Below are 26094 nucleotides of genomic sequence, written 5' to 3'. Positions count from 1 at the left end.
GAGCTGGCGTCTCAGGTGGCTCCAAGGTCTGGCTGTGGAACACACCCGCGGGGACCCCCGGGGCGGTGATGTCATCAAAGGGTTAATTCTGAGCTGGGCCAGCCGGCTGGCAGGCGGATTCCGTTCCGCCCAGGCCGTCCTTCCCGCAGACTCCGGGGCCCGGACGCGGCCTGGGGAGGAGGCCTGAAGTAGGTTGACAGCCTGGAGCAGGCTCCATCGACTGGCGCGCCCTCCGCGACAGCGCCCGCTAAGGTCCCGGGGGGCGTGGCCACTGTAGGCGTGGCCAGGGCGTCGGCCGGAGGGTTAACCGCCCATAGGCCGGGGGACGGAGAGGGCGTGGCCTCGGGGCGGGGCGGGGCCGCCTCCGGGGCTGGAGGCGGAAGCGGCGGGCTGTCAGCCCCAGGTGTGCCGCCCCTGCTCCTTTTGGCCCGGCTGATCCACATGTTCTAAGCCCTCCCATCAGGGAAGCCGGGCGAGGTGCCGGGGCCGGGGCTCGGGGACGGCCAGGGGGAGTCTCGGGAGAGACTCCAGCGCTGGAGCGAAGGGGGGCGATGGGCTAGGAGAGAGGGGAGCCGGCCAGTAGGCCCACCTGGGTGTCTGGGTAAGGACCCAGCAGGTTACGGCGCGGTACATCCCTATCTCTTCCAACTCTCCCCCCAGGTCGGTGCCGAGCTGCAGCTCAAGTTTGGGAAGAGTGACGCCCCAGCAAGACTTTGAGCGCGTCCTCCAGCTGCTCACCTCCATGGGCCAAACGGCCCTGGCAGGGGGCAGCAGCAGCACCCCCACGTCGCAGGCCCAGTACCCCGACCTCTCTTGTCCCGAGGGCTTGGAGGAGCTCCTGTCTGCTCCCCCTCCTGACCTGGGAATCCAACGGCGCCACGGCTGGAACCCCAAGGACTGCTCGGAGAACATCGAGGTCAAGGAAGGAGGGTTGTGGTTTGAGCGGCGGCCCGTGGCCCAGAGCACCGATGGGGCCCGGGGGAAGAGGGGCTACTCGAGGGGCCTGCACGCCTGGGAGATCAGCTGGCCCCCGGAACAGAGAGGCACACACGCCGTGGTGGGCGTGGCCACGGCCTTCGCCCCGCTGCAGGCTGACCACTACGCGGCGCTGCTGGGCAGCAACAGCGAGTCTTGGGGCTGGGACATTGGGCGGGGGAGGCTGTACCATGAGAGCAAGGGGCCCGAAGCCCCCCAGTATCCGGCGGGACCTGAGGGTGCGCAGCTGGAGGTGCCGGAGAGACTGCTGGTGGTTCTGGACATGGAGGAGGGGACTCTGGGCTACGCTATCGGGGGCACCTACCTGGGACCAGCCTTCCGAGGACTGAAGGGCAGGACCCTCTACCCGGCTGTAAGCGCTGTCTGGGGCCAGTGCCAGGTGCGCATCTGCTACCTGGGCGAGAGGAGAGGTGAGGCCTGGGGCAGGTGTGGGGAGAGCATTTTGACATTGGTGGCTGGGATTTGAGACAGAATTCAAGGCTGGGCAAGAGTCGAGGGAACGGGCCTTCATTTGACCTGCTTCCTGTCCCTCCTGAGGGCCAGGCATGGCTGGGGGTCTTCACGGTAGTTTATCTTTGTTGTTGGTACTTGGAATCGAACCCAGGGGCATTCTAACTCACAGGTACACCCACAGCCTTTTTTTTTTTTTTTTTTTTTGCGGATCTGGGTATGGAACCCAGGGGCATTCAACCTCCGAGCTACACCCCCTGCCCTGTTTTTTATTCTTTATGTTGAAACAGGGTCTCACTGAGTTGCAGATGGTCTCACTAAGTAGCTGAGGCTGTCCGCGAACCGCGATCCTCTGGTCTCAGCCTCCCGAATGCTGGGATTACACGCGTGCGCCACCACGCCCGGCTCACTGTTATCTATTTAATCCAACAGCAGTAGAGGTAAAAATAAGGCTTGAGAAAGTAACTTGCTCAGGTTTTTTATTGTTTTTGGTCCTGGGATTGAACCCAGGGGCATTCCCTCTGAGCTACATCCCCAGCCCTATCCATTTTGCCCCTTTATTTATTTTTGGGGTGGTACTGGGGGTGGAACCCAGGGGCTTTTCTACCTCCGGGTATACTCCCAGACCTATTTTATATTTTATTTGGAAACAGGGTCTCATTAAGTTGCTGAGAGCCTCACTAAGTAGCTGAGGCTGGCTTCGAACCTGTGTGATCCTCCCGTCTCAGCCTCCCAAGCGCAGGGATTACAAGCGTGCGCCACCACGCCCTGGTTGACCTATTTCATTTTGAAACAGGGTCTCACTAGGTTGCCGAGGGTGTTGCTCAGTTGTAGAGGTTGGCCTTGAATCTGCAAACCTCCTGTCTCAGCGTCCCACATACTGGGATCACAGGTGTGTACCACCAGACCCAGCTTCTTGCTCAGGTTGTGTGTGTGTGTGTGTGTGTGTGTGGTACTGGGGATTGAACTCAGAGGCATTCTACCTCTGACCTATACCCTCAGACCAACTTCATTGTTTGGAAACAGTCTCACGAGGTTGCCGAAAGCCTCACTGAATCGCTGAGGCTGACTTTAAACCCGTGATCCTCCTGTCTCCGCCTCCTAAGGACTGGGATTACAGGTGTGTGCCGCCGTGCCCTGATGCTCAGGTTGTCTTGTCTAGCAAGTAGTGAACCCTCAAGCAGAAAGGAGCTTTACTTCAGGGATTAGGGCTGGCTGACGCAGATACCGGCCAGGAGAGATCACCTGAGCAGGGGTGCAAAGGGCTCAGTGGATCCTATGCTAGGTGAACAGATCCACAAAAGAAAAGGACAGTCCTAGGTACCCAGGGCCTGTATTCAGATCCCTAGGCTCTGACCTGTCTCTGTGCCTACTGTCTCCTCCTCTTAACCCCGGGATGGAGTCACTGGGTACCCTGGGCAGGCCCCTGGGGAGGGGCCGTAGGCAGGAGATCCCATGGGAGCTGATGGGTTGTTGCTGGGAGCTGTCTCTGCAACTGCAGGGTCCAGCAGAGGGCGGATCCCTGCCATCCTATCACCCACAGTGAGCCTCAGAGCACAGGAGGTCTGTAGCTAGAGGTCCACTCCCAGCTCTGCCTAGAGACATGTGAAGTCCTGTCTGTAATACCTCAAGTCTCCTTAGCCAAGGCGGAGGCAGCTGGGGAAGGGCGCCTAGGCAGGGCCTGGGAGTTGGAGGACGCCTGGTGGGCGACTGCACCTCTAACTCACCTCCCCTTCCTCCTCTCCCCCAGCGGAGCCACACTCCCTCCTGCACCTGAGCCGGCTGCGTGTGCGCCGCGCCCTGGGAGACGCCCGGCTGGGCCAGGTATCTGCGCTGCCCTTGCCCCTGGCCATGAAGCGCTACTTGCTCTACCAGTGACGTCGGGACACCACAGCCTGTGAATGGAGCCACTGTTGGCCTAGACCAGCTTTTAAAGCCAGCAAGGCTGAGGAGAGGGGAGGCCGGGTCCCTTCCCTGACGCAAACTCTGGGAAGCTCACAGTCCTGGAGCCACCAGGAGGGCTGGGGGAGAGAATATTTAAGACTGTGGCAGCCTGGTACGTGAGATATTCTTCAAGTAGGAATAGAGATATGTTGTTATAGAAACCTAGTCACGGGGTTCTGTCTGTTTTTGCACAAGGGATGAAGTTTTGTGGCTAGGTCACAAAGAAAAGAAAAAGGCAGGTTAAACGGGCGAGCGAAGGAGGGTGGGCCACAAGGCTTTGTGCCAGGTGTTTATTTCCCTTGCGTGTAGGATGCTCACAGACACAACACGGGGCGTCGGCACCATGGGAGAGGGGCATCCCTGGCTTCTGAGGGGAGGATCTTGGCCTCACAGTGTAAGGGGGAGGGTGTTTTCTCTCTCCTGCCCTTGCTGGGGCCCGAGGGGACCCACAAGCCAGCTCCACCCCTTCCGCCTCTATGGCAAGAAGTCACCTTGGTGGCTTTGCTTCTGTCCATCCTAGTAAGTGGAATGGCCTGGTCCCAGCCATTACAGGGGAAAGGTGTAAACCGGAAAGGAAGGTACAGTTTGGATTAGGCCACCAGCGGGGGCAGATGAGGCCGTCAGAAGCGTGCAGTGGGTGGGGCAGTTACTGGGCTTCTGGGCTACCTGGGCCCTGGAGGAGCAGGAAGGGTGGAGCGGACGATGGTGCTTATTGTTTGGCGTTGATGATATCCACAAACTCGGGCTTGAGGGAAGCACCGCCCACGAGGAAGCCATCCACGTCGGGCTGGCTCGCCAGCTCTTTGCAGGTTGCCCCAGTCACAGAACCTGGGAAGGGAGCACAAAGAGGGCTCGGTCAGGAACAGGTGGTACCCTCCATTCTACCTCCAAGGCAGAGGGGGGGCTCAGCCTGCTTCTCAGCCCGGCGCCAAACCTACTCACCTCCATAAATGATGCGGGTGCTCTGGGCCACCGCATCAGAGACGTTGGACTTGAGCCACGCGCGGAGCTTCTCGTGTACTTCCTGGGCCTAGAACAAGATGGCAGACTAAGATCAGAACCTCCCGCCTCTCACTCCAAGAAGAGAAACCGCAGCACTGCCGGAGAAAATCCCAGGCCACAGCCCTGGAGGCCATGCCGGAACACAGGCTCCATCTCAGCCAGGCGCTGGAATGGAATGGATGCCCTTGGACAAGTCACTGTGTCTCTGGGCTTGGGAGGGCAGGGCTCCTGGGCCGGTACCTGTTGTGGTGTAGCGGTCTTGCCAGTACCAATGGCCCACACGGGCTCGTAGGCCAGGACGACCTTGTTCCAGTCTTTCACGTTATCTGCAGGGTCGAGAGCACAGAGGGAGGTAGAGAGTGAACCTCCAGACAAGTTCCCCAGGGTAAAGGAGACCGATGACGGCCTACCGCCCCCTGGTGGCCCCCGAGGGTCGGACAGGTGGCATTTGAGCCTTCAGGGGTAGCAAAAGTGATAGGACCATGCAAGAAACGCTGTTGGTTCCTTTCTGGGATCACCATGGGCTGTGGAGCTTCGGACCCACCCTCCCGGTTTCTGTGGGCCCGGCTGGGTTCAAAGGTCCCTTTCTCCTGAGATACCTGCGATGACCTTGGTTTGCTCGAAAACGACCTTCTCAGTGATGCCAGCTTCCCTCTCGTCTAGCTTCTCCCCGATGCAGGCGATTACCCCGAGTCCCTCTGCCAGGGCGTGGGCCACTTTCTGCCCAATCAGCTGTCCAGAAACAAGACTCAATGAGACGTCTCTCTTGATTTGAATAAAGCATCTCTTATCTCCTCTCCTGGTTACTAACCTCGTCCGACTCCCCAAAGACGTGCCTTCTCTCCGAGTGCCCCAGGACTACCCATGTGGCTCCGAGGTCTTTGATCATGCCAGGGCTAAGGGAAGACACAAAGCCAAGGCTCAGCAGACAGCGCGCCCTGTGCCTTGCCCCTCGGTGAGGACAGGGAGCCGAGGGTGCTCCACCTCCAGTCCATCTCACCTGATCTCACCAGTGAAGGCCCCATTCGTCACTTTGTAGCAGTTCTGCGCAGCCACGGCAATCTTGGGATCCAGCTTCTGCCTGGCGAAGTCTATGTAGGCAGAAGGGGGCGCGCACACCACCTCTGTGGATGAGACGGTGGTCGGTGGTCCGTGGGGACGAGCCTGCACGCTCTGGCGCTCAGGGGCCCTGGCCTGCCTGCCTGCCTTCTTAGTTTGCTCTCCTCCCTTTTCCAGTCCAGCAAGATGACCTTTGTCCACTTCCCAGCCGGGAGCAGGCCTGCACCCAACTCCCAAGCCTTCCAAATGTCTCTTCCAAGCCTCGGCCTGCCCTCTGCTCTTAACAGCTGTGGCTCCAATTTCTTCGGGTTATTCTGGGCACGGGTACCTCCCAGACTCAGCATTCTCCGGGGGCCAGCCCTGCCTCCTTGCTAAAATAGCCCATCCTCATTTCCCCACCCACGGCAGGATGTCTAGCAAAAGGAGAAGGGACCGTTGGTACTGGGGTCTCTGGGAGATAAGCAAGCAGAGGATGCCCTTGGTCCTGGGATTTGGCTGGGCGGGGGGAGGGGAGGATGGAGGCCAGCACTCTGCCTGTGGGTGGCAGGGGATTAATTCATTGGGTCCTTGCGCTTTCTCACTTTCAGGCTGGGGAAAGCTGTGGGATTGCTCCTCGTGGCCAAATGGCTCTGCCTGTTAGGCACCTGCTCTGGCCCTTCCGTAGAAGGCAGCAGGCGCGCAGGCGGAGAGGGCTCTGAGCCGGCGGCGCGGGGAGGAGTCAGGGGCTACGTGCAGAGGCGCACGGAGCCAGCGCCGCGGGGCAGGTAGCGGCCATGCCGCGGAGCTCAGCCTGCTCCCGCACGCCGCCGGCCCGGGCCGCGTCTCCCGGTCGCCCACCGAGGCCCAGGCTCCGCTCGCTCCCACCGCGGCTCCCGGGGCGTGCGGCCCCAGACCCGCCCAGGGCCCATCTTCCCGGGGACCCCGAGTCTCTCCCCCACCCAGGGCACCGTTAAAGGGCTCTTCCCCAACACGTCCCGGGCCTGCGCGGGCTGACGCCCGGCCGGGAGCTGGAGGCCCGCCCGCCGGCCCGCACGCTCACCCGTGTCGGCCGGCACCTTGGCCGCGTTCAGGGTGCAGATGAGCTCCCCCAGGCACTTCTTCCGCCCGTTCATCTTCCAGTTGCCCCCCACGAAGAACTTCCTGGAGGGCGCCATGGCGCTGGAGCCGGCACACTGAAGGTCAGTATCAGCGCGCAGCCGCGGCCACTGGCCGCTTATATAGAGCGCGGTGAAGCAGAACTCCGCCTCCTCCCCGTCCTCAGCCATGGTGCCCGCCCGCCCGCCCGCCCCGCCCGGGAAGCCGCCCGCCCAGTGTGGCAAGGTTCTGACGTTCGCCTTCTTTCTGCAGCAACGTTCTAGGTGTCGGGCTCAGTGGCTCCCGCCTGTTGCCGGACTCGTGGGGAGAGGCGAGCCCCGAGCCCTTGGAGCGCTGGGGCGCCCACCTCACAGCGCCAGCTCCCAGGCCCAGAGGGTGAGGGGAGCTGGCGGGCAGAGACTGGGCTTTAACCGGATGGCTGGGGCCTCATCTCCAGGAGAGCCCCTCCCGCTGGAGTGGCGCCCGCTCAGCAAGCGCCCTCCGTGGGGTCCAGGCGCGCTGGCTGCGAGGCCGGCGCCCAGCTCTGGGGCGGGCAGAGGTGCTTCCCAGTCATCGCCCCGCCCTCCCGCTCTGCCCGGCTGGCCGTTCCACCGGGGTATGGGGCCCTTCCTGCGAGCCTCTGAAAGGAGAGGTCTTCGCCCTTTGCTTTGCGGGTGCCACTGTCCCGCGTCCCCATCTCACTCAGTCCTCCAAGAGCTCCTACGCTAGGGCAGGCAGAGAAGCCTGGGGTGGGGGGCGAGCCCGGCCAGCAAGGAATGGCGCAGGAAGATGAGGCTCCCCCAAGGCACCAACAAGATGCGGTTAGCCATTGTACTTTTATTCACATCAGGTATTTTGGCATTTTCCAGAGGACAGGGAAGAGACAGGGTGGGGTAAAGACCGAGGCAGGAGGGCAAGGGGGTCCCCATTTCCCTCAGCCCCTCCTTGCCCAACCACATGGGGAGCAAACACGGAGGAGGAGGAGGGGAGGCAGAGCTCCCCTCCCCTGGAAGAGGATGCACAAAGCTACACCCACTTGCACACACGAGTAGGAGCCCTCCCTACACCAGGGCGGGCAGGCTGCACAGTAGAGCGCTGTGGAGCAGGGGCAGGGGCAGCAAGTCTCCTCAGACGGCCGGCCCTCCCTTCCTGCTCTAGCCCCAAAGTCTACGAGAGCCCCTGCACTCTGCCTGGCCACTCTCCTGTGGCCACCAGCTTCTTCCTTGCTGCCGGGGACAAAAAGAAAAAGGGTACAGAGCAGGGCTGAACCCATCCCTCAGCCCCATCCCTCGTGCCAGGTGGCCGGTCCCCTGCCCTCTGCGGTGAGGGGCGAGGGCAGGCTCTTAGCTGGCCACTCTCTGGTAGAAGTAGATGTAGCCCAGGTCCTTGGGCGGCTTCTCAGAGGCACACACTTTCTGGTCATTGTAGATAACCCATCTGGGGAGGTAGGAAAAGGGACAGATGGATTAACAATCTGGGCACTCAAAGGTGCACTGACTCTGCCTTTTGCAGGTGATCCGGGGGCGAGGCTTCCACTTTCTCTGCCTGGATCCCCAAGTCTACAGCCAGCTGCTACAGGATCTGAGACCTTAATAATCTCATAGCAAGGGTCATTTCTCCTGTGTCTGCTAGGTGGTGTCTTTTTCTTTTGGGAATGGAACCCAGGGGCATTCTACCTCTGAGCTACACCCCCAGCCCTATTTTTTATTTTGAAACAGGGTCTCAATGACTTGCAAAGGGTCTCACTAAGTAGCTGAGGCTGTCTGTGAACTGCGATCCTCCAGTCTCAGCCTCCAGAATGCTGGGATTACAAGTGTGCGCCACCACGCCCGGCTCCCGTTTGGTGTCTTTAGCTCTGTGTGTATTCACACAGAGCTAAGTTGTTAAGGTTGATCTCAAACCTGCAATCCTCCTGTCTCAGTCTCCTAGGTACTGGATTACAGGCGTGCAACCACCAGGCCCGGCCCCTCCAGTATCTGTACAACCATCCCTCCACCACTGCTGTGAGGCAGGAGGTGAGAAAATTTTCTGAGCCAGTCAGTATTTTCAGTTCTGCGGGCATCTGGTCTGGTCCAACTACTGAACTTTCCCGTGGCCATGTGAAAATAGCTACAGGCAACACACGAGGGTGTGGCCACGTGCGAAGTTTCATTTACAAAAGCCGGTGGCCAGGCTGCCCCCGACAAAAGGCAGTCTCTCAGCCTCAGGGTGTTCGCGCCCCTGTGGAGTCTTTTACTTTCTCCACAAATGCCCTAGGAACTTCCAGTTGTCCTTCCTCCCTCCGACACACACACACTGCCAGCCCCTCACCTGCCTTCCTTCTTGATGTGGCAGACATAGTGGCCACACATGGTAGAGGTGCCCATGTGACTAATGAAGGCAAAGAGCTGATACTCTGGGGAAGGAGAGAGAGGGAAGAGGGGAAAACAGGAGGGTTATTATTAGTGTGTGTGTGTGTGTGTGTGTGTGTGTGTGTGTGTCTGGGATTAAACCCAGAGGTACTCTGAGCTACAATCCCAGCCCCTTTATTTACTTAAACATTTATTTTTGTGGTACTGGGGATGGAACCCACGGGCATTCTACCTTCAAGCAACACCCCCAGCTCTTATTTTTTATTCTTTATTTTGAAACAGGGTCGCACTGAGTTGCAAAGGGCCTCTCAGTAAACTGAGGCTGTCCGCAAACCAGGTTCTTCCCGTCTCAGCCTCCTGCGTGCTGGGATTACCAGTGTGTGCCACTAGGCTGGCTTTTTTATTCTTTATTCTTTATTTTGAAACAAGGTCTCACTAAATTCTAAGTTGTAGAAGGCCTCACTAAGTAGCTGAGGCTGACTGTGAACTTGTCTCAGCCTCCCAAGCACTGGGATTACACCACTACTGCTATATTTTTTATTTTGAAACAGAGTTTCACTAAATTGCTGAGGGCTGAAACTGCTGAGGCTGGCTGTGAACCTGGATCCTCCTGTCTCAGCCTTAAGGAGTACTGGGACTACAAGCATGCACCACCACACCCAGCTCCATTTTTTTTTTTTTTTTTTGTGGTGGTACTGGATGGAACCTAGGGACGTTCTACCTCCGAGCTACACCTCCAGCCCTATTTTTTATTCTTTATTTTGAAACTGGGTCTCACTGGATTGCAAAGGGCCTCACTAATTAGCTGAGGCTGTCTGCGAACTGCGATCCTCCAGGTCTCAGCCTCCCAAATGCTGGGATTACAAGCGTGTGCCACCATGCCCAGCTACCTTTTTAAATTAATTAACCGGTTAATTAATTAAGACTGGGGATTGAACCAGGGGCATTCCACCCCTGAGCTATACCCTTAGCCCTTTTGCTTTTTTATTTTGAAACAGGGTCTCACTAAGTTGGTGAGGCTGGCCTCGAACCTGTGTTCTTCCTACCTCAGTCTCATAAATCCTGGGATTACATCTCCTGGGATTACACCTTGGTGCCATACCACCTGGCATAGGATTCTTTTTGTTTTCTGTGCATGTGTGTTACTAGGGATTGTACCCAGGGCAGTCTACCTCCAAGCTACACACCCAACCCTTGTTTTATTTTTTGTTTTAAAACAGGGTCTCCTTAGGTTGCTGAGGCTATCCTTGAACCTGTGATCTTCCTGTCTCAGCCTCCCAAGTACTGGGATCACAGGGGTGTGCCACCACACCCAGCCAGGAGAAGGGATTCCTGAGTGGCAGTCCAAAGATGTACCTAAGAGCTCAAAAGCTGGACAAGAGTTCTGGGGGACATGGGGCACGTTCAGGCCAAAGGCTCTCTCAGCTTGCTGGAACCCCACCCTCATGCGTCCTGTGAGTGGAAAGATCTGAGAGCAGGGCTGCCTTGGGACGAGGGGCTGGTGTCGCCGTGGCTGGATTCCACCAGCTTTGCCCTATTTCCCGGGGACACTCACTTCCAGGCCCATCCCGGACTTTAGGTCCCACTGGCACAGACTCGGATATGGAGTCGGCCGCCGAGCGGCCCTCTGAGATGTCCATGGCAGCTTCCGCGTCCAGGTCGTCGATGTGACTGAAGATCCAGTCCACAGCCCGTTCTAAACTATTGTTCTTGGAGAGGAGGGAAGTGTTACTTTCCTACCAAGCTCTGGGGAGAGAGCACGGCAGTGAGAGGAAGCCTGGGTTCCTCCACCGCCTTCACACAGAGGCGCCTGCACTTGGCCGGGGTCCCACTCGCCGAGGATGGAACCGCACTCCACCCTCATCTTCCCCACAGGCCCGGGTTTGAGCTGGGCAGCCCATACCGTGGCCCGCAGAGCTTTCAGGGCCTGGTCCCTCGAGAAGCCCATGGAGACAATGGTGGTCACGCAATCCTCTGGCGGGGGGTCAGCAGCTGCGCTTGTGGAGCCGGGCCCACTGGAGCCGGGCAAAATGAGGGGGTTTGCGAAATCTGTGGACGGGAAGGGGCTGAAGTACGTGGGGGAGGACGGTAGCCTTGCTCCACGCCCCCGCCCGCCACTCGCCCTCGCCTACCTGGATCATCCATGTGCGACATGACCCAGTTCATGGCGGCCTCGGCCCCAGTGTTGCCTGTGTAGTAGACGGCCTTGCGGCAGGCATCCATGGGGAAGCCCATCTCCACCAGCTGGATGATCACTGACTCGTCCAACATGGGCGCTGTGTGGACAACAGTGCCCACTATTTCTATCTGCTTCTCTTCCCTCTGACATGCCAGGCCCTCAGCCCTCGCCCAAGGCACCCATTCCATGCAATTTCTTTCCACAGACTAGTACCTCAGCCCAGAACTAAAATAAGAACACAACATGGGCCCCATTTCTGGAGCACGATACCCCACCCCACCCCACCCGAACCAAGGAGGTAAAAAAGGCAGAGACGCAGTGGCCAGCGCTGCCACCCACAATGGGAATGTGGCTGGGAGCCCTCCAGTCAGTCGCCATGTCCATCAAGAGAGGGCAGAGGAAATACGAGAGGGAGGACAGGAGAAACAAAAGGACAGGCCAGGGGAGGTGAGGGAGAGGGCCCCCATCAGCAAGGGAGAGACAGGCAGGAAGAAGAGTCACTAACATGTCGGAGAGGAGAAGTGAGGGGAGCAGAAGGAGTCTTCGTCTTCGTTGCCATAGAAACCAAGGCTACCTTTGGGCTCATCCGGAGTGACCAGGGGTGGGGCAATGTCAGGCAGCTCCTCCTCTCCCGGCTGCAGCCCTGTACCCCTCAACTGGGAGATGTCTAGCTCCTCCGGCATCTCAATGGACACATCTGCAATCGGAAGGGCAGGACAGTGTCGCCTCAGCGGCTCGCCCAAGGCTTTGGGCTCTGGAGTCCCTGCCCATGTTTTGAAACTCTCTGTGTAACAAGGACCTGCTGAAAGAAGTGCCAACCTTGGTAGTCCTACTGCAATAAAAATGTTAGTGAGCTGGGTGTGGTGCCACACGCTTGTAATCCCTGCGCTTGGGAGGCTGAGACAGGAGGATTGCACAGGTTCAAAGTCAGCCTCAGCTACCTAGTGAGGCTCTCAGCAACTTAGTGAGACCCTATTTCCAAATAAAGTATAAAATAAGGCTAGGAGTGTAGCCCAGATGTAGAAAGAGTCTGGGTTCCACCACCAAGTACCACCAAAAAATGAAAATAAAACATAAATAAAATTAGTGAGTCTAGGGGCCTAAAGATTTGGACTCTAGCCCTAGATCTACTACCATGACTAAGGACAAGGTGGGGGGTGCTTGACTTGTGACACAGAACAATATATACGGCTCCGGATCTTAACTTCCTTATCTAGAAAATTAAGGTAAATCAGTTTTTTATTTTTTGGCAGTACTAGGGATGGAACCCAGGAGCATTCTACCTCCAAGTTACACCCCCAGCCCTATTTTATTATTTTTTTTGCAGGTCTAGAGATAGAACCCAAGGGATTCAACCTCCAAGCTTACATACCCTGCCCTATTTTTTATTCTTTATTTTGAAATAGGGTCTCACTGAGTTGCAAAGGGCCTCACTAAGTAGCTGAGGCTGTCTGCGAAGCGCGATCCTCTGGTCTCAGCCTCCAGAATGCTGGGATTACAAATGTGTGCCACCACGCCTAGCTGGTAAATCAGTTCTTGAGATACTGTGATTTCTGAGGCTCATGAGAATTGTTTCAACATTATCAAATACCTCACTGATTTTAAAAATAAAACATAAAAATCATTTTTAGCTGTAAATCATAAAGTCAGTCTCTTTTTTAATGATGCCCCCAATCTCCAAAGAAGTCCTTTAATAATTAAGCTTTATTTAGTTGTGTGTGTGTGTGATACTGGGGATTGAACCCAAGGTATCCTACCACGAGCTACATCCCCAGCCCTATTTTATTTGGATTTGGAAACAATGTCTCGCTAGGTTGATAGTGTCTCACTACTTGCTAAGGTTGTCCTTGAACTTGTGATCCTCCTGTCTCAGCCTCTCCCAAGTACTGAGATTACAAGTGTGCATCACCGGCTGGCTCCTTTAATAGCTTTAAACAGTTCTTTTCAAACCAGATGCATTTTTGGGGGGGAACACTAAAGATTGAACCCAGAGGCATTCTACCTCTGAGCTAAAGCCCCAGCCCAATTTTACTTCTTATTTGGAAACAAGGTCTCACTAAGTTGCAGAGGGCCTTGCTAAGTTGTAGGGGCTGGCTTCAAACCTGCAAGCCTCCTGTCCCGGCCTCCAAGGTACTGCAATTACAAGAGTGCACCACCATGCCCGGCTCAAACTAGATGCAATTTTTTGAAACATCTAAGCCTATTTTTTCCCCCTTTCAGAGAAAAGCTTGAGAAATCTTAGTTTACATGTGCTAAGGCCCTTTCTTTTTCTAGCATATCGTTTCACCGCCCTCATTCCAGCCACCATACCCAGTTTCTTGGGCACCCAGTCTAAGCCGAAGGTGAACTTCTTGATCTGGATGACCAGGTAGTCAGGGAATGAGGCAAACCGTGTGGTCCTACGGAAGAGAGAATGTGCTGGTACCCGCAGACCCCAGGGCTCTCTCTCAAGACCCCTGCCCTGCGGCTCAGCCTCTCCTGGGTAGTCCCAATAACCAGGAAGGTACTCCACACTCTTCTCCTCCCCTCTAGCAACAAAGGGGCTACAGAAGGCAAAGAGGGCTTGTCAACAGCAGCAAAGGGCTGGAGCTAAATCCCTGAGACCAAAGCATTCCTTCAGACCCTGAGCCCCATCAGAGGCCGCGTGCTGCAAGTCCAGATCCTGCCCTCAGCTGATGCCTGGGGCCTGTGTTCTGCCACAGTAGAAGGAGGAAGGACAGACAGGCCACACTAGAAAGAGGCTCTGACTATGAGAAGAGGGTGTGGTCAGGCAGGACAAGGTAACAAGAGTCATGGCCTGTGTCTGCCAGGGTTTCCTGGTTCCCTCGGGGACAGATCACCAGCCCTGAAAATTCAACCTTGAGCTCCCAACTAAAGGGGATGAAAGAATCCCCATGGGCAGATATGTCATCCTGGGGGAGTGCCCTGCCACGGCGTGCAGCCGGAGGCCAGGCCCAGTACTTACTTGATAGCTACGGACTTGGCCTGCAGGGCCGTGCTCCAGAAGTCATCCACCTGCTCAGGGGCCCCATAGGCCTCCAGGCAGGAGCTGAAGGGCACCTGGGCCCGAACCAGCTCTGGCAGTGGGGCCTTCTCCTCTTCAGCTTGTCGCTTCTTCTCCTCATATTCTAGAAGCTCCTCTGGTGATAGAATTGGGTGGTGGTTCTTAGAGGGTACCACCTTTCCCCATTCAGCCTCACCCTCCTGGTTCTGTATCCATGACTCTCCAGATCCTCTGCCCTCCCCCAAACCGCCAGATACGCGTCCCTACGTATCTCACCTGTCTCAACAGAGCGCTGCTAACAAGCTGCAGCTGAGCTCAACCCACCTCCCCCTGGGGGCCCAGCTCCGACCTTGGGCTGGGAGCAGGGCGTACAATAGGCTCTGTTCTTGTTCAGGTGCCCGTGCATGCTTGGGGACCTCAGCCTCTGTCAGCACAAGTCCCGTGAGGGTGAGCAACCCACCTTTGTTGAGGGCTGCCTCCATGGGCACGGGCAGCTGCATGATGTAGTCAACTCGCTGGGTGTACTTGACTTTCTCCGTGGCCAGGCACTTGATCTTTTCCTCCACCAGGAAGCGGAACACTTCATTAGGATTTTCAGAGCTCCGGCAATTCCTCTATGGGAAAGAGGCACGGTAGGGAGGTCTGGGGGGCCAGGGCACAGAATGGGGTCTAAAAGGTTCACTGTGGAGTCGGGAAGAGGGGATGCAAGCAGACAGTCGCAGCCTACCCTAATACACCCTCCTCCTCCCCAGGTCTGGCCCCATCACAGCAGGTCCTCATATATTCCTTTATAAGTAGTATGTATTCTCACACCATTTTCTTTCTCGTATCGTGTTCCTTTGCTTCCCCTCCCTCCCTCCCCTTTCCCAGGGCTGGGGACTGAACCCAGGGCCTCATGCATGCTAGCAGGCAAGCACTGGGCTCCAAACTACACCCCAGCCCTCGTGGAGTCTGCTCTGGGGCACTCTCGTCTTGACTCTTCGCCTCAGGTCACGCGGGACTCACGGGGCAGGCTCGGCACAGGACTGTCGTGTTATAGGGAGACTGGGTCCGCACTCGCAGAGGAAGGGGTGGGCAGGAGGGAGCGCGAGTGAATGAAGGCAGACAGGAGGAGTGTCCATCTGCCATCTTCCCGGCCCTTACCTCCACCATGTTGATGAGGTGAAGGAAGAACTCCTGGGCATCCTGCTGCCGGTTGGTGGAGAACTCAGGGTGGCCCTTGCCAATGAGGGCCTTGAACATCCGAGGGGCGATGCCATCTTGAACTTCCTAGGCAGAGCCAAGGGAGGGGCTTGGCTGGGGCTCCAAGGCCATCGAGTGGCCGCCTGCAGACATCTCCCAGACTCAGTTTCCCCCAAATTCCAAATCCTGAAAGGGATCTAATCCTAGACTCACCTTTTGTTCCGGCGCCTGCTCTCCATCACCAGATTCGGATGCGGGCTTGGAATACTCTCCCGAGAGAAGGCCGTGGCCCAGCTTGGCCCTGCGTTAGTAGCCAAGAAAACCACTTGGCTTCAGTCCAGTGAAGATCCTTGCAGCTGTGTGTATCTCCCCCCACCCCCTAACTCAACCCTACTTGTGGCCCTTTTTAGACAACACTCAGAAGTGTGGGGAAAAAACCCTGAGGTTGCAAAGGAACCCAGCTCGAGACAGAAACGGTTACCCAAGAGCTGGGCACAGTGGCACACACTTGTAATCCCAGTACTTGGGAGGTTGAGACAGAAGGATCGCAGGCTCACAGCCAGCCTAAGCTACTTAGTGAAACCCTGTTTCCAAATAAGAAATAAAATCAGACTAGGGGTATAGTTCAGAGGTAGAATGCCCCAGGGTTTAATTCCCAGAGCCACCAAAACCAAAAAACAAAAAACAGTCACCCAAAAGCTTATAAGTGTCCAAGGGCTCAGGGGCTGCCCACCCCAAGGGGTCATGAGGGAGAAGGAAGGTGTATGGCCAGGAGGCTCACACACAGGACCTGGCAACGTACACCTGGGTGCTGAAGTCCTGGGTAGGGTCCGACGGGGCATTCTGGAAGATCTTCTCTAGCTTTTCCACATACCTAAGAGTCAAAGAAAGGATGATGGAGTCATCCTCCTTGGCCTGAGTGCCGAGGTGAGGGAAAGGGGCAGCCATCATCTACGTACTCAGTGAACAGGCTGCCCCAGAGTGGGGAGCCCCTATGGCTGACTCTCCAGCAGCCATCCTGCTTCCCTTGCCAGCAGGGCAGGCACACGGTACACCCCGAGCTGCCCTTCCCTGCCTCCTCCCCGAGACACACCCAAGAACCGAGAAGGCAGCCCGGATTAGGACAGAGTTCATATTTTACTGGACAGAACCTGCCGAGCCATTCTACATTTTCACGTTCTAATTGTTTCCCAATCAGACAGTAAACTTGTTTATACTAAAAATTTGCCTTTCTTCTACCTTAATGTTTCCTGTTCTCCCCTCTTTCCCACCCACTGCTACATGTCTATGTGAGTGTTTATCTGACGTCACTGGCCTAAAATAAAGACCACCTGCTAACCCTTGAGTCCTCCAGGCCCCCGAGAGGCCTGGCACTTGGCATTCTGCTCTATCGCTTTATCATGAGGCATGTGTGCTGGGGTGATGGGGGAGCAGTTCTACGACTTGTTCCCCTCATAGCACACGCCACGGCGGAATAGGAACTATTCTGCCAGATTAGCACTTAGGAGGCTGAGACAGAAGGATCACAGGTTCAAGGCCAGCCTGGCAACTTAGTGAGAAACTGTTTCAAAATAAAGAATAAAATAGGGTTGGGAGTGTAACTTGGAGGTAAAATGCCCCTGGGTTCAATCCTCAGTACCACAATAAATAAATATCATTAATCAATCAATGAACTTGGGAGTATAGCTCAGAGGTAGAATGCCCCTCAATTCAGTTCAATCCCCAGTAGAACACACACACACACACACACACACACACACACACACACACACACACACGATTTACTGTGTTTTGAGGGAGAGGAGTACTGGAGATCGAACCCAGGGAGGGGCCTTCTACCTCTGAACTACATCCTCAGCCCTATTTTATTTTTTATTTTGAAGTAGAGCCTCAATAAGTTGCCCGAGTTGCTAAGACTGGCCATAGACCTGTGATTCTCCTGTCTTGGCCTCCCAAGTACTGAGATTACAAACACACACGCACTGAGGGCAGCTGAAGGAGTGTCCCCGGAGGCCCACAAAAGGAGCTGAGGATGTCTGAGTGCAGAGACAAGGGGCTGGAGTGGGGAGAGGGAAGCACTCACTTCCTCTGGAAGTCGGGGATGCTGAAGAGCACCTGGACCACAGAGTTGAGGTAGCAACTGTTCCCCAGGTTCCGGATGCCTGTGTAGCCAGGCCCAAACAGGGGCTTCAGCGACACGCCCGACTCCTGGATCAGCTCCCATTCGCCGATCCGCTGGTTCATGTCGATCTCCAACTCGGTCATCGTCTTGTCCGTCTGCATGAGAAGGGGCACTTCAGACTGGGTAAGAAACCCAGTCCTGTGTTTTTACGCTGATCTCTCAGTCCAGGATGAGACCCAGCTGTAGCCCCGAATGTGTGGAACTGTGAACTCCACTATGGAAGGTACGTGGAGTGTCACCCAGGTCAAGTTCTGGAAGGCCATGGTAGGGATCCAAGGGCCTGTTGGCTACCAGACCTCTGCTTACACAAGGGGATGAAGAGAGCAAGATTCCCCCTCCCTGAGATGTCCTTTCCACGCTGAAGCCCCTCCTGCTCACCTTTCCGATTGTCACTATAGGAACACACATTAGAGAACGGTCCCCGACCCCAGACCAGGCAGACCCCCTGTGTGAACTACTCTGGGCAGACCCCTTGCCTCTTTCATAGCACCCAGCACAGCTCGTAATTAACACTTATTTGTGCACATGACTAACGACGTGCTTCCTTCTAGAATGTAAAACTATAAAAGCAAGGACCACATTTTCTTATTCAACAGTGACTAGCATATAATAGCTACTTGGTAGTATTCACTGAGTGACTAAATGATTCTAGAAAGTTCTTCAGGGGAAGCCCACACATCCCTGGGACTGGGTTAATTGTGAAAGCACTCTCCAAAACCCCACCTGAGCCTCAGGCAGGAATTAAAAGAATCTGAAGCTGAGCCACACGCTTGTAATCCCAGCACTTGGGAGGCTGAGACCTGAGAATCGCGGTTCGCAGACAGCCTCAGTTACTTAGTGAGGCCCTCTGCAACTCAGTGAGACCCGGTTTCAAAATAAAGAATAAAAAAAAAATATATATATATATGTATGTATGTGTGTGTGTGTGTCTGTGTGTACACACACACACACACACACACACACACACACACACACACACATACGGATGGCAGGGGCTGTAGCTCAGAGGTCAAATGCCTCTGGGTTCCATCCCCAGACCAGAGGATAAAAAAAAAAAAAAAAAAAAAAAAAGAATCTGAAGCTAACAGGGGTCTTACCTTCTGCATCTTCAGCATGTCGATGCCAAAGTGGGACAGGTGCTCAGCCAGGCTGGGGTCCAGGACCATGTCATCCTCATCATATGAGTACACGTCTAGAGCAGGAGGCAGACCCAGTGTCAGGGGATGTGGTCAGGGCTGGCCCGGCTACCCATCCCACCCCTCACCCAGAAGGGCCTTGGTGGGACAGGAGAACAGTCTGTCAGGGTCGCCCTCCTGGCTCCCTTAAGCATCAGTGAGGTCACAAGTACTGCTGGAACTGGCTGCCAGGGAAGATGGAGGAAAAGAGGTGAGGGTGGGAATCAACTGTGATTCTGGTTCTATCACTGTAGCATTAGGAACTATGGTAATTTAGGCTTGGAAGGACACTCAGTAAATGGATAACAACGGTTACCTCTAGGAAGGGGACTAGAGTGGGGGAGGGCACTGGAAATTTCATTTTTATCTGGAGTGTTATGTATGTTCACATCACATGAAATGAGTAACAACTAGCTGAGCTAGCTAGCTGAGCCTGGTGGTGCACAGCTAAAATTCCAGTGCTTGGGAGGCCAAGACGGAGGATCACAGTTAGAAACCCTCAGCAACTTTAGCAAGACACTGTTTCAAAATAAAAAACGGCTGGGAGCTGGGCATGGTGGCGTGGCACATGCTTGTAATCCCAGTACTTGGGAGGCTGAGGCAAGAGGATCACAGGCTTGAGGACAGCCTCAGCTACTTAGTGAGGCCTCTGCAACTTAGTGAGATCATGTTTCAAAATAAAGGCTAAAAAATAGGGCTGGGGGTGTATCTTGGAGAGAGAATGCTCCTGGGTTCTATCCCCAGTACCACCAAAAAAAAAAAAAAAAAAAAAAAAAAAAGGCTGGGGGTGTAGCTGGAAGGTAGAATGCCCAGGTTCAAGGTTCAAGCCCCAGCTACCTACACAATCTCAATCTCTCTCCCTCCCTCCCCCCTCCATCCCTTCCTCCCTCCCCCCCCCTCACACACACACACACACACACACACACACACACACACGCGCGCGCGCGGCATGGGAGGGCAGGGAGTACCAGCTCCATCCGGTGTGATGGTGCCCAGCTTGACAGCTAGCGGGTAGCCCGTCTCCCGGTAGTGCTCCACGGCGTGGTTGTTGCCCCCGCTGCCGTCAAAATAGCGCCGGCCACAGAGGACGGAGCCGTCTGTCAGGTTGAGCCACAAGTTTTCCCTCATGTCACACTTGGAGCACTTCCAGCCACTGAGCGGGGAGAGAACGAGCTGGGATGCGGGGCGGGAGGGCGGGGTGGGGGCGGAGGCTCTGCCCCGCTCCTCTCCTCTGGGTGTCCCCGACTGCGTCCCCCGGTCTCCCTCCCTGCCTCTCTCCCACCACATCCCCCAGCAAGGTGGCCTCCTGGCCCTTTCTCTGCGGGTTGTGCTAGAGGTGAAGGGGCCAGGCCTCACCAGGGAGGGATGCGAGCAGGGTTGTCCAACTGCTTGAGGTTGAACGCGTGCTTGGATACCTGCCGGACTTCCCCGTCCCAGGCCTGCACCTCCTGCTTTCGGGAGGCGGAGTCGGCTGAGAGCAGGGCCTCCACCGCACTGGTCACCTGGGGAAGCCAGGGTCAGTCTTGGCCCACGCCCTCCCGCCCAGCTCCACTGAGGCTGTCCACACCATTACTATGCCAGCCCTTGCCCCCAAAGCTTTGCCGGGGAGGGGAGACATTCATACCCGATCTCTCACGATGTCAGGCAGACCCCCCAACCCATCCCGGGCAATCTCCAGATAATCTGGCAAAATGACGATCTTCACATCCTCGTCATAGTCAAACTTTTCCTCGGCGAGGTCAAACCCGCCCTCCACACCTGGTGGGATAGAGAAGAAGAGGGAGAGTGGGGCGACCAGCACAGGTCACGTCCCTCCTCCAACACGGCACTTCGCCTTGTCCTCTCTGGAGCCCTGGGGCCACCACGCAGGCTGAGAAAAAGCAGCTCGGGAAGAACAGGGCCGCGGCGATGCTCACCAATAGCTAGCCGCGTGGGCTTCTTCCGCGGCGGGTCTCCTGTGCCTGCAGCCGTGTCCTCTTCTTTCTATAAGGAACAGCAAGGGCAGGGCCAGCAATGGGCGGCAGGGATGGAAGGAATGGACTGGTTTAATCTCAGAACAAAGCTAAAGCACCTCTGTGCCAAGCTTTGCTTTTTTTTTTTTTTTTTTTTTGGTGGTGTTGGGGATGGAATCGAGGGGCATTCTACATACAAGCTATACCTTCCAGCCCAATTTTTTATTCTTTATCTTTGAAACAGGATCTAAGTTGCAGAGGGCCTCACTAAGTAGCTGAGGCTGGCCGTGAACTTGAGATTCTCCTGTCTCAGTCTCCCAAGTACTGGGATTATAAGCATGCGCCACCAAACCCTAGTGTGCCAAGTTTTTTTTTTTTTTTTTTTTTTTTAACAGGTCTGGGGATGGAACCCAGGGGCATTCAACTTCCGAGCTACATCTCCTGCCCTATTTTTTATTCTTTTTTTGAAACAGGGTCTCACTAAGTTGCAGAGGGCCTCACTAAGTAGCTGAGGCTGTCCATGACCTGTGATCCTCCAGTCTCAGCCTCCCGAATGCTGGGATTACAAGTGTGCGCCACCACACTCAGCTTTTTGTGCCAAGTTATTTTTTATTTATTTATTTTTTTTGGTGCTACTGGGGTTCCTGGAAGCCCTTCTACCTCCAGGCTACACTCCCAGACCTATTTTTACATTTTTATTTGGAAACAGGGTCTCCTAAGCCATCACACGCGGCTGGCTTCGAACCTGCGCGATCCTCCTGTCTCTGTCTCCCAAGTACAGGGATTATAAGCGTGCACCACCACGCCCGGCTTGTGCCAAGTTTTAATGACATAAAAGTGAAAGGGAGAAACTGAGGCCAACAGGGGATCACGATGGAACAGAGACTCAAAACTGGTTTCCTGTGGGATGTGTCTGGATGTACCCACCCCTTACCACAGCCCCTGTCCTACCGGGCGCCGGGTCCGCCGGAGGTGCAGGTAGACGCGCTGGCCTGTCTTGATGAAATGTCTCTCTACATACTGTTTCCCGAAGCCCAGGAATGTGTTCATGCAGATATAAAGGCCACCCTCAGACTCCTGTGGGACAGAGACAGGGGAAAAACACAAGGAGGGTGAGGCCTGGCCAGGTGGGGAAACCAGAGTCAGAAACTGCGGGTTTCCAGAAGAAACACTTCTCTGACACTGTATGACCCCAGAGGAATGGGGAGGGGGGAGAAAATGCACAGTGCAGACCAGGTTTCAGCTCCCTGGTACAGGGTGGTTAAGGAACGGTCTGGGCTGTTGGCAAGGTCAGGGTTATATACACTGCTCAATGCTAAACGACTCTGTTCCTCAGGTCTGAAAGATTTTTCTGAATTAAGGAGATTAGAGAGGGTTTGTCGCCAGGCGTGGTGGTGCACGCTTGTAATCCCAGTACTTGGGAGGCTGAGACAGGAGAATCACACAGCTAGGTGCTAGGTTCAATCCCTAGCACCACACAAAAGAGTGACAGACAGAAATGGGAGATAAGCCAGGCATGGTGGCGCACGCTTGTAATCTCCGCACTTGGGAGGCGGAGACAGGAGGATCGCACAGGTTCGAAGCCAGCCTCAGCTACTTCGTGAGGCTCTCAGCAACTCAGTGAGAACCTGTTTCTAAATAAAATATAAAATAGGCCTGCAACTGTAGCCCGGAGGTAGAGAGCCCCTGGGTTCTATCCCCTGTACCCCCCCCCCACACACACACACAGGATAGGGTTTGCCTTAGGAAACTTATTTAGCATGTTAGGAGCTGGCACATGGTAGAGATTATCCCCCATTTCTTTGTGTGTGTGTGTGTGTGTGTGTGTGTGTGTGTGTGTGTGTGTGTGTGTTTGGTACTAGGGGTGGAACCCAGGGGCTTTCTACCTCCAGGCTATACTTCCAGACCTATTTTCTATTTTATTTGGAAAGAGGGTCTCACTAACTTGCTGAGAGCCTCACTAAACACCTGAGGCTGGCTTCGAACCTGTGCGATCCTCCTGTCTCCGCCTCCCAAGTGCGGAGATTACAAGCGTGCGCCACCATGCCTGGCTTATCTCCCATTTCTGTCTGTCATTCTTTTGTGTGGTGCTAGGGATTGAACCCAGGGGCATTCTGCCTCCGAGCTACATCCCCAGCCCTATTTCTTTATTTTTTATTGAAACAAGATCTCTAAGTTGCAGAGGACCTCATTAAGTAGCTGAAGCTGGATGTAAACATACAATCTTCCTGTTTCAGTCTCTCAAGTACCACCACACCTGGCTTCTGCCTTTGACTTTGAAAATAGACAACAGGGACATCAGGGGCTGACAATTCTCAGTCACCATTCGTCTTCCCTCTTTCCTTTTTGTTTTTCAGAAGTGGGGATTGAACCCAGGGCAATTCTACCTCCAAGCTAAACCCCCAGCATCCCAGCATCCTGCCCTCTTTTTTTTTTTTTTTTTTTTTGGTGGTACTGGGGGTGAAACCCAGAGGCTTTCTACCTCGGGGCTCTACTCCCAGCCCTATTTTATATTTTATTTGAAAACAGGGTCTCACTAAGTTGCTGAGAGCCTCAGTAGCTGAGGCTGGCTTCGAACCTGCGTGATCCTCCTGTCTCAGCCTCCCAAGTGCGGGGATTACAAGCCTGTGCTACCATGCCTGGCCTCTGCCCTCTTTTTTAATTCTTTATTTTGAAACAGAATCTTACTAAGTTGCAGAGCACCTCACTAAGTAGCTGAGGCTGGCCATGAACCTGTGATGCTCCTGTCTCAGCCTCCCGGTTACTAGGATTACAAGTGTGCAAACCTCTTGCTCCTTTGAACTTTGGAGCCCACCAATCAGAAGACTTTTTTTTACCTCTTTTTTGGGGCCAAGAGAATTATGGAAGAGAATCCAGAAAATAATTTTAAAAAATAAATGGGCATCATACGGGTAGGGCCAGTGTCAGGAATTAAGACTCAGAAGGAAAAGGAGTCCTTTCTTGGGAGAGAAAAGACCTACATGTTAGGCACTGATCCCAAACTTTGGATACCTAAGAAAAACCAACCCTATATTACCTAACAAATTCAGAAAACCTTTAAGATCTGAGGATCAGAGATTCCAGCTCTGAACTATACCCCTACCCCTGAGCTTGCCAACAGCCTAGATCTTTCCTTTACCACAGTCTAACAAATAGCTGAAACCTGCCCCATGCTGTGCGTCTTCTCCCGCCTCTCCTGTTCCTCCATGGCATGATGGATGCCTTGTTTAGGACTCACAGCTAAACCTAACCTGTCTGGTAAGGTCATGGAGTCCAGCACTCAACAGGCAACAGCCCTCTACCTCTCCCCTCTGACCAATAAGGAAGACCCCCACTTGAGGCCCATCAGCCCCCAACCCCAAAGCCATCCCATTCTTAGAACAGTGTAGCAACCCTTGCTGAGACAGCCAGAACACATATAAACCAAGAAGTACAGGGGAAGACAAGCGTCCACCCTGCGTCACAGCTGAGGAGAGAAGGCGCGCTTCCCTGAAAGATGAGCAAGTCTGCATCGGCGCCTTTGTAAACAGTGCTGGAGAAGGTGGGAGAGAGACTTGGAGAAAACGGGTCTTGCCTCAGCTCCAAGCTTTGAGCAACAGGCATTCTCTTCCTAAAATAAAAGCCTCTGTGGCCTTGAAAATTTCTCTGCTGTGATAGTAAAAATAGGGCACTGTCTATCTAAGGCAGTTCTCAGTCCCATCCCTTGCTCCGTACCACTCCCCAGAATGCTGTGGACTGCAATGTGCATGAGCAAATGGGGCATTTCTCACCAGGGAGGTCGGCTAAGCCTTCTTTTTTCCCATGAACCCAACTGGAAGATAATCAAATATGCTGGAAGTTGCAAAGCAACTAGGCCACACTGCAGATATCTTGACTTGGAATAAAAAGAGAAAGTATCAGGAAATTACAAAAACCTCTTTGGGACCGTGCAAAGCACTTACTAAGGAGAGAATATAAGTACAAAGGAGTGAATGTAAGTACAAAGAGGGACCCACTGACTTCTGCCATCTGCTGATTATTAAGAAAAACCTTTCCCTTCGGGGAGGCTGGTGGGAGCTCTGAAATGATTAAACTCTGCAGTTGCAAAGAAAAGATGCTGGTTTCACCACGGACTGGGAACCCCAGAGCTCTGCTCCAAGCAGGGCTGCCAAAGTCAGACTTCAGAGAAGCAGCACACTGTCTGAGGCCCAGATCAAAGCCCTGCAGACCAAGCAAACCACAAATCACAGTGATGGTCCTGAACTGGGCCTCACATCATGCTGCTGTTCCTCAGCACTGGTGATGCATAAATGAAGCTTTCCACTCTGACTTGCAGTTTTCAGGCTATGAGCTGGTCTGGCTGAACACCCTGGGCAGGGCTGGGCAGCCGCTTGAGGGGAGGGGGGATGAGGGGGGCGGCTCCCAGCCAAGCTGCTGCCCTCTCCGTTCAGGGCTGGTGGCTCATCTCTGGCTGAGGGTGACAGAGGAAGGCAGAGCTGCAGGAAGGGAGGTACCGGGTGGAGCTCGCAAAAACGTGAAGCCCAGTGTGAGTGTTGGCTTTGTCTAACCAGGCAAGAGTGGGAGCCGGTGGGAAAGGGGCCGTAACATCCTCCACGACAGAAAGCATCTCTTTAGGAATACTCTGAAGGGGGTGCTCTCCGTGGTGAGCGGGGGAGGGGACGGAGAGAGGAAGAACTGCGGCCATGGTTCACTTCAAGGGAGAAACGACTAGAGCTTTCCTTTCCTTCCTACCACCAATGACCCACCTCCCCGCCCCCTGTCCATTTTAGCCACGGGTGGAGGTTGTCTGCCCGGGGTTTTCTCAGAACCACGACTTCTCCGCAGCCCACTTGCAAGCCTCCTAGCCGCGTAGCAACTGCAGCCCCCATTTTCCCTCCCCAAACCCCGGCCCCCAACAGCGGGGAGTCGCCCCCATCCTTCCCACACGAGACTACAAAACCCGGGGAGCCGTGCGCCACCGGCAAGGCCAACTCCCGGCTTTCGCAGGGGCCCGATGGGGAATGTAGTCCGACGGTCGGGCTGCAGCCCTCGCGGAGGGCGGCGAGCGACTACGAGGCCCACAGTGCTCCGCGGGCCGCGGCGCGGGCGGGCGAGCGCGGCGGCTTCCGGGGGCGGTAGTCACACGGCGGCCCCAGCTAATGAGCGGCGACGGCGGCGAGGAGCGTGGGCGACTACAGCTCCCAGGGTGCACCGCGGGGAGGCGGTAGCCCGAGCCTCGCAGGCCCCGGCGGAATGACCAGGGCGGTGGAAGGAAGTCGTGCTCGCTGCGGGAGAGGGGGATGCGCTTACCGGCGTGTCGAAGGAGAAGGCGCACTCGTCTTTGTGGACCCGGTCTCCCGCCTTGGGGACCCGGATCGTCGGTAACACTGACAGCAGCGCCTCCTCACTCAGCTCCGCCATGACACCGGCAGCAGCTCCTCCACACACAGCGGCTCCCACCGTTCCCAGTCCCCCCCACCCCTGCTCTCCCGACCAATGAGCGCTTCTCGTTAGGCGCATGCGCCGAGGGCAAGCCGCGCGAGAATGGCAGTTGGACGCAGCCAG

General features: G+C 55.3%; 3 protein-coding genes across 9 annotated transcripts; 1 reads left to right on the top strand and 2 right to left on the bottom strand.

Moving 5' to 3' along the window:
• Window positions 1–702: 702 nt before the first annotated feature.
• SPSB2 (splA/ryanodine receptor domain and SOCS box containing 2) lies at window positions 703–3324 on the top strand (the record flags this gene model as incomplete). Its single annotated transcript, XM_080705380.1, has 2 exons — window positions 703–1406; window positions 3197–3324. The coding sequence occupies exons 1-2, from the start codon at window positions 743–745 to the stop codon at window positions 3322–3324; spliced, it is 792 nt and encodes a 263-aa protein (XP_080561506.1). The 5' UTR covers window positions 703–742.
• Window positions 3325–4099: 775 nt separating this feature from the next.
• TPI1 (triosephosphate isomerase 1) lies at window positions 4100–6716 on the bottom strand (the record flags this gene model as incomplete). The annotated part of the gene is made up of 7 exons (XM_080705361.1): window positions 4100–4218; window positions 4333–4420; window positions 4633–4718; window positions 4992–5124; window positions 5204–5288; window positions 5393–5516; window positions 6491–6716. The coding sequence occupies 7 exons, from the start codon at window positions 6714–6716 to the stop codon at window positions 4100–4102; spliced, it is 861 nt and encodes a 286-aa protein (XP_080561487.1).
• A 1152-nt stretch (window positions 6717–7868) lies between these two features.
• On the bottom strand, window positions 7869–26049 carry USP5 (ubiquitin specific peptidase 5; the record flags this gene model as incomplete). 7 transcript variants are annotated; one of them, XM_080705319.1, is made up of 20 exons in its annotated part: window positions 7869–7962; window positions 8836–8920; window positions 10432–10585; window positions 10780–10925; window positions 11009–11152; window positions 11561–11752; window positions 13366–13454; window positions 14021–14195; window positions 14520–14673; window positions 15203–15328; window positions 15455–15542; window positions 16044–16115; window positions 17325–17518; window positions 18521–18615; window positions 19567–19751; window positions 19955–20100; window positions 20223–20356; window positions 20515–20581; window positions 21502–21627; window positions 25840–26049. In XM_080705319.1, 20 exons carry the CDS (start codon window positions 26047–26049, stop codon window positions 7869–7871), a joined length of 2676 nt encoding a protein of 891 aa, XP_080561445.1. The 7 variants fall into 7 exon arrangements, with proteins under 7 accessions (XP_080561445.1, XP_080561448.1, XP_080561447.1 ...); XM_080705322.1 differs by having other exon boundaries at window positions 11630–11752; window positions 25840–25950; XM_080705321.1 differs by having other exon boundaries at window positions 19955–20046; window positions 25840–25950.
• Between the last annotated feature and the right edge of the window lie 45 nt (window positions 26050–26094).

The sequence above is a fragment of the Muscardinus avellanarius genome (assembly GCF_963383645.1).
Source record: "Muscardinus avellanarius genome assembly, chromosome: 11".
Classification (NCBI taxonomy): Eukaryota; Metazoa; Chordata; class Mammalia; order Rodentia; family Gliridae; genus Muscardinus; species Muscardinus avellanarius.
Note: the sequence above shows the minus strand (reverse complement) of the source record. Positions and strands in the feature narration are given on the sequence as shown.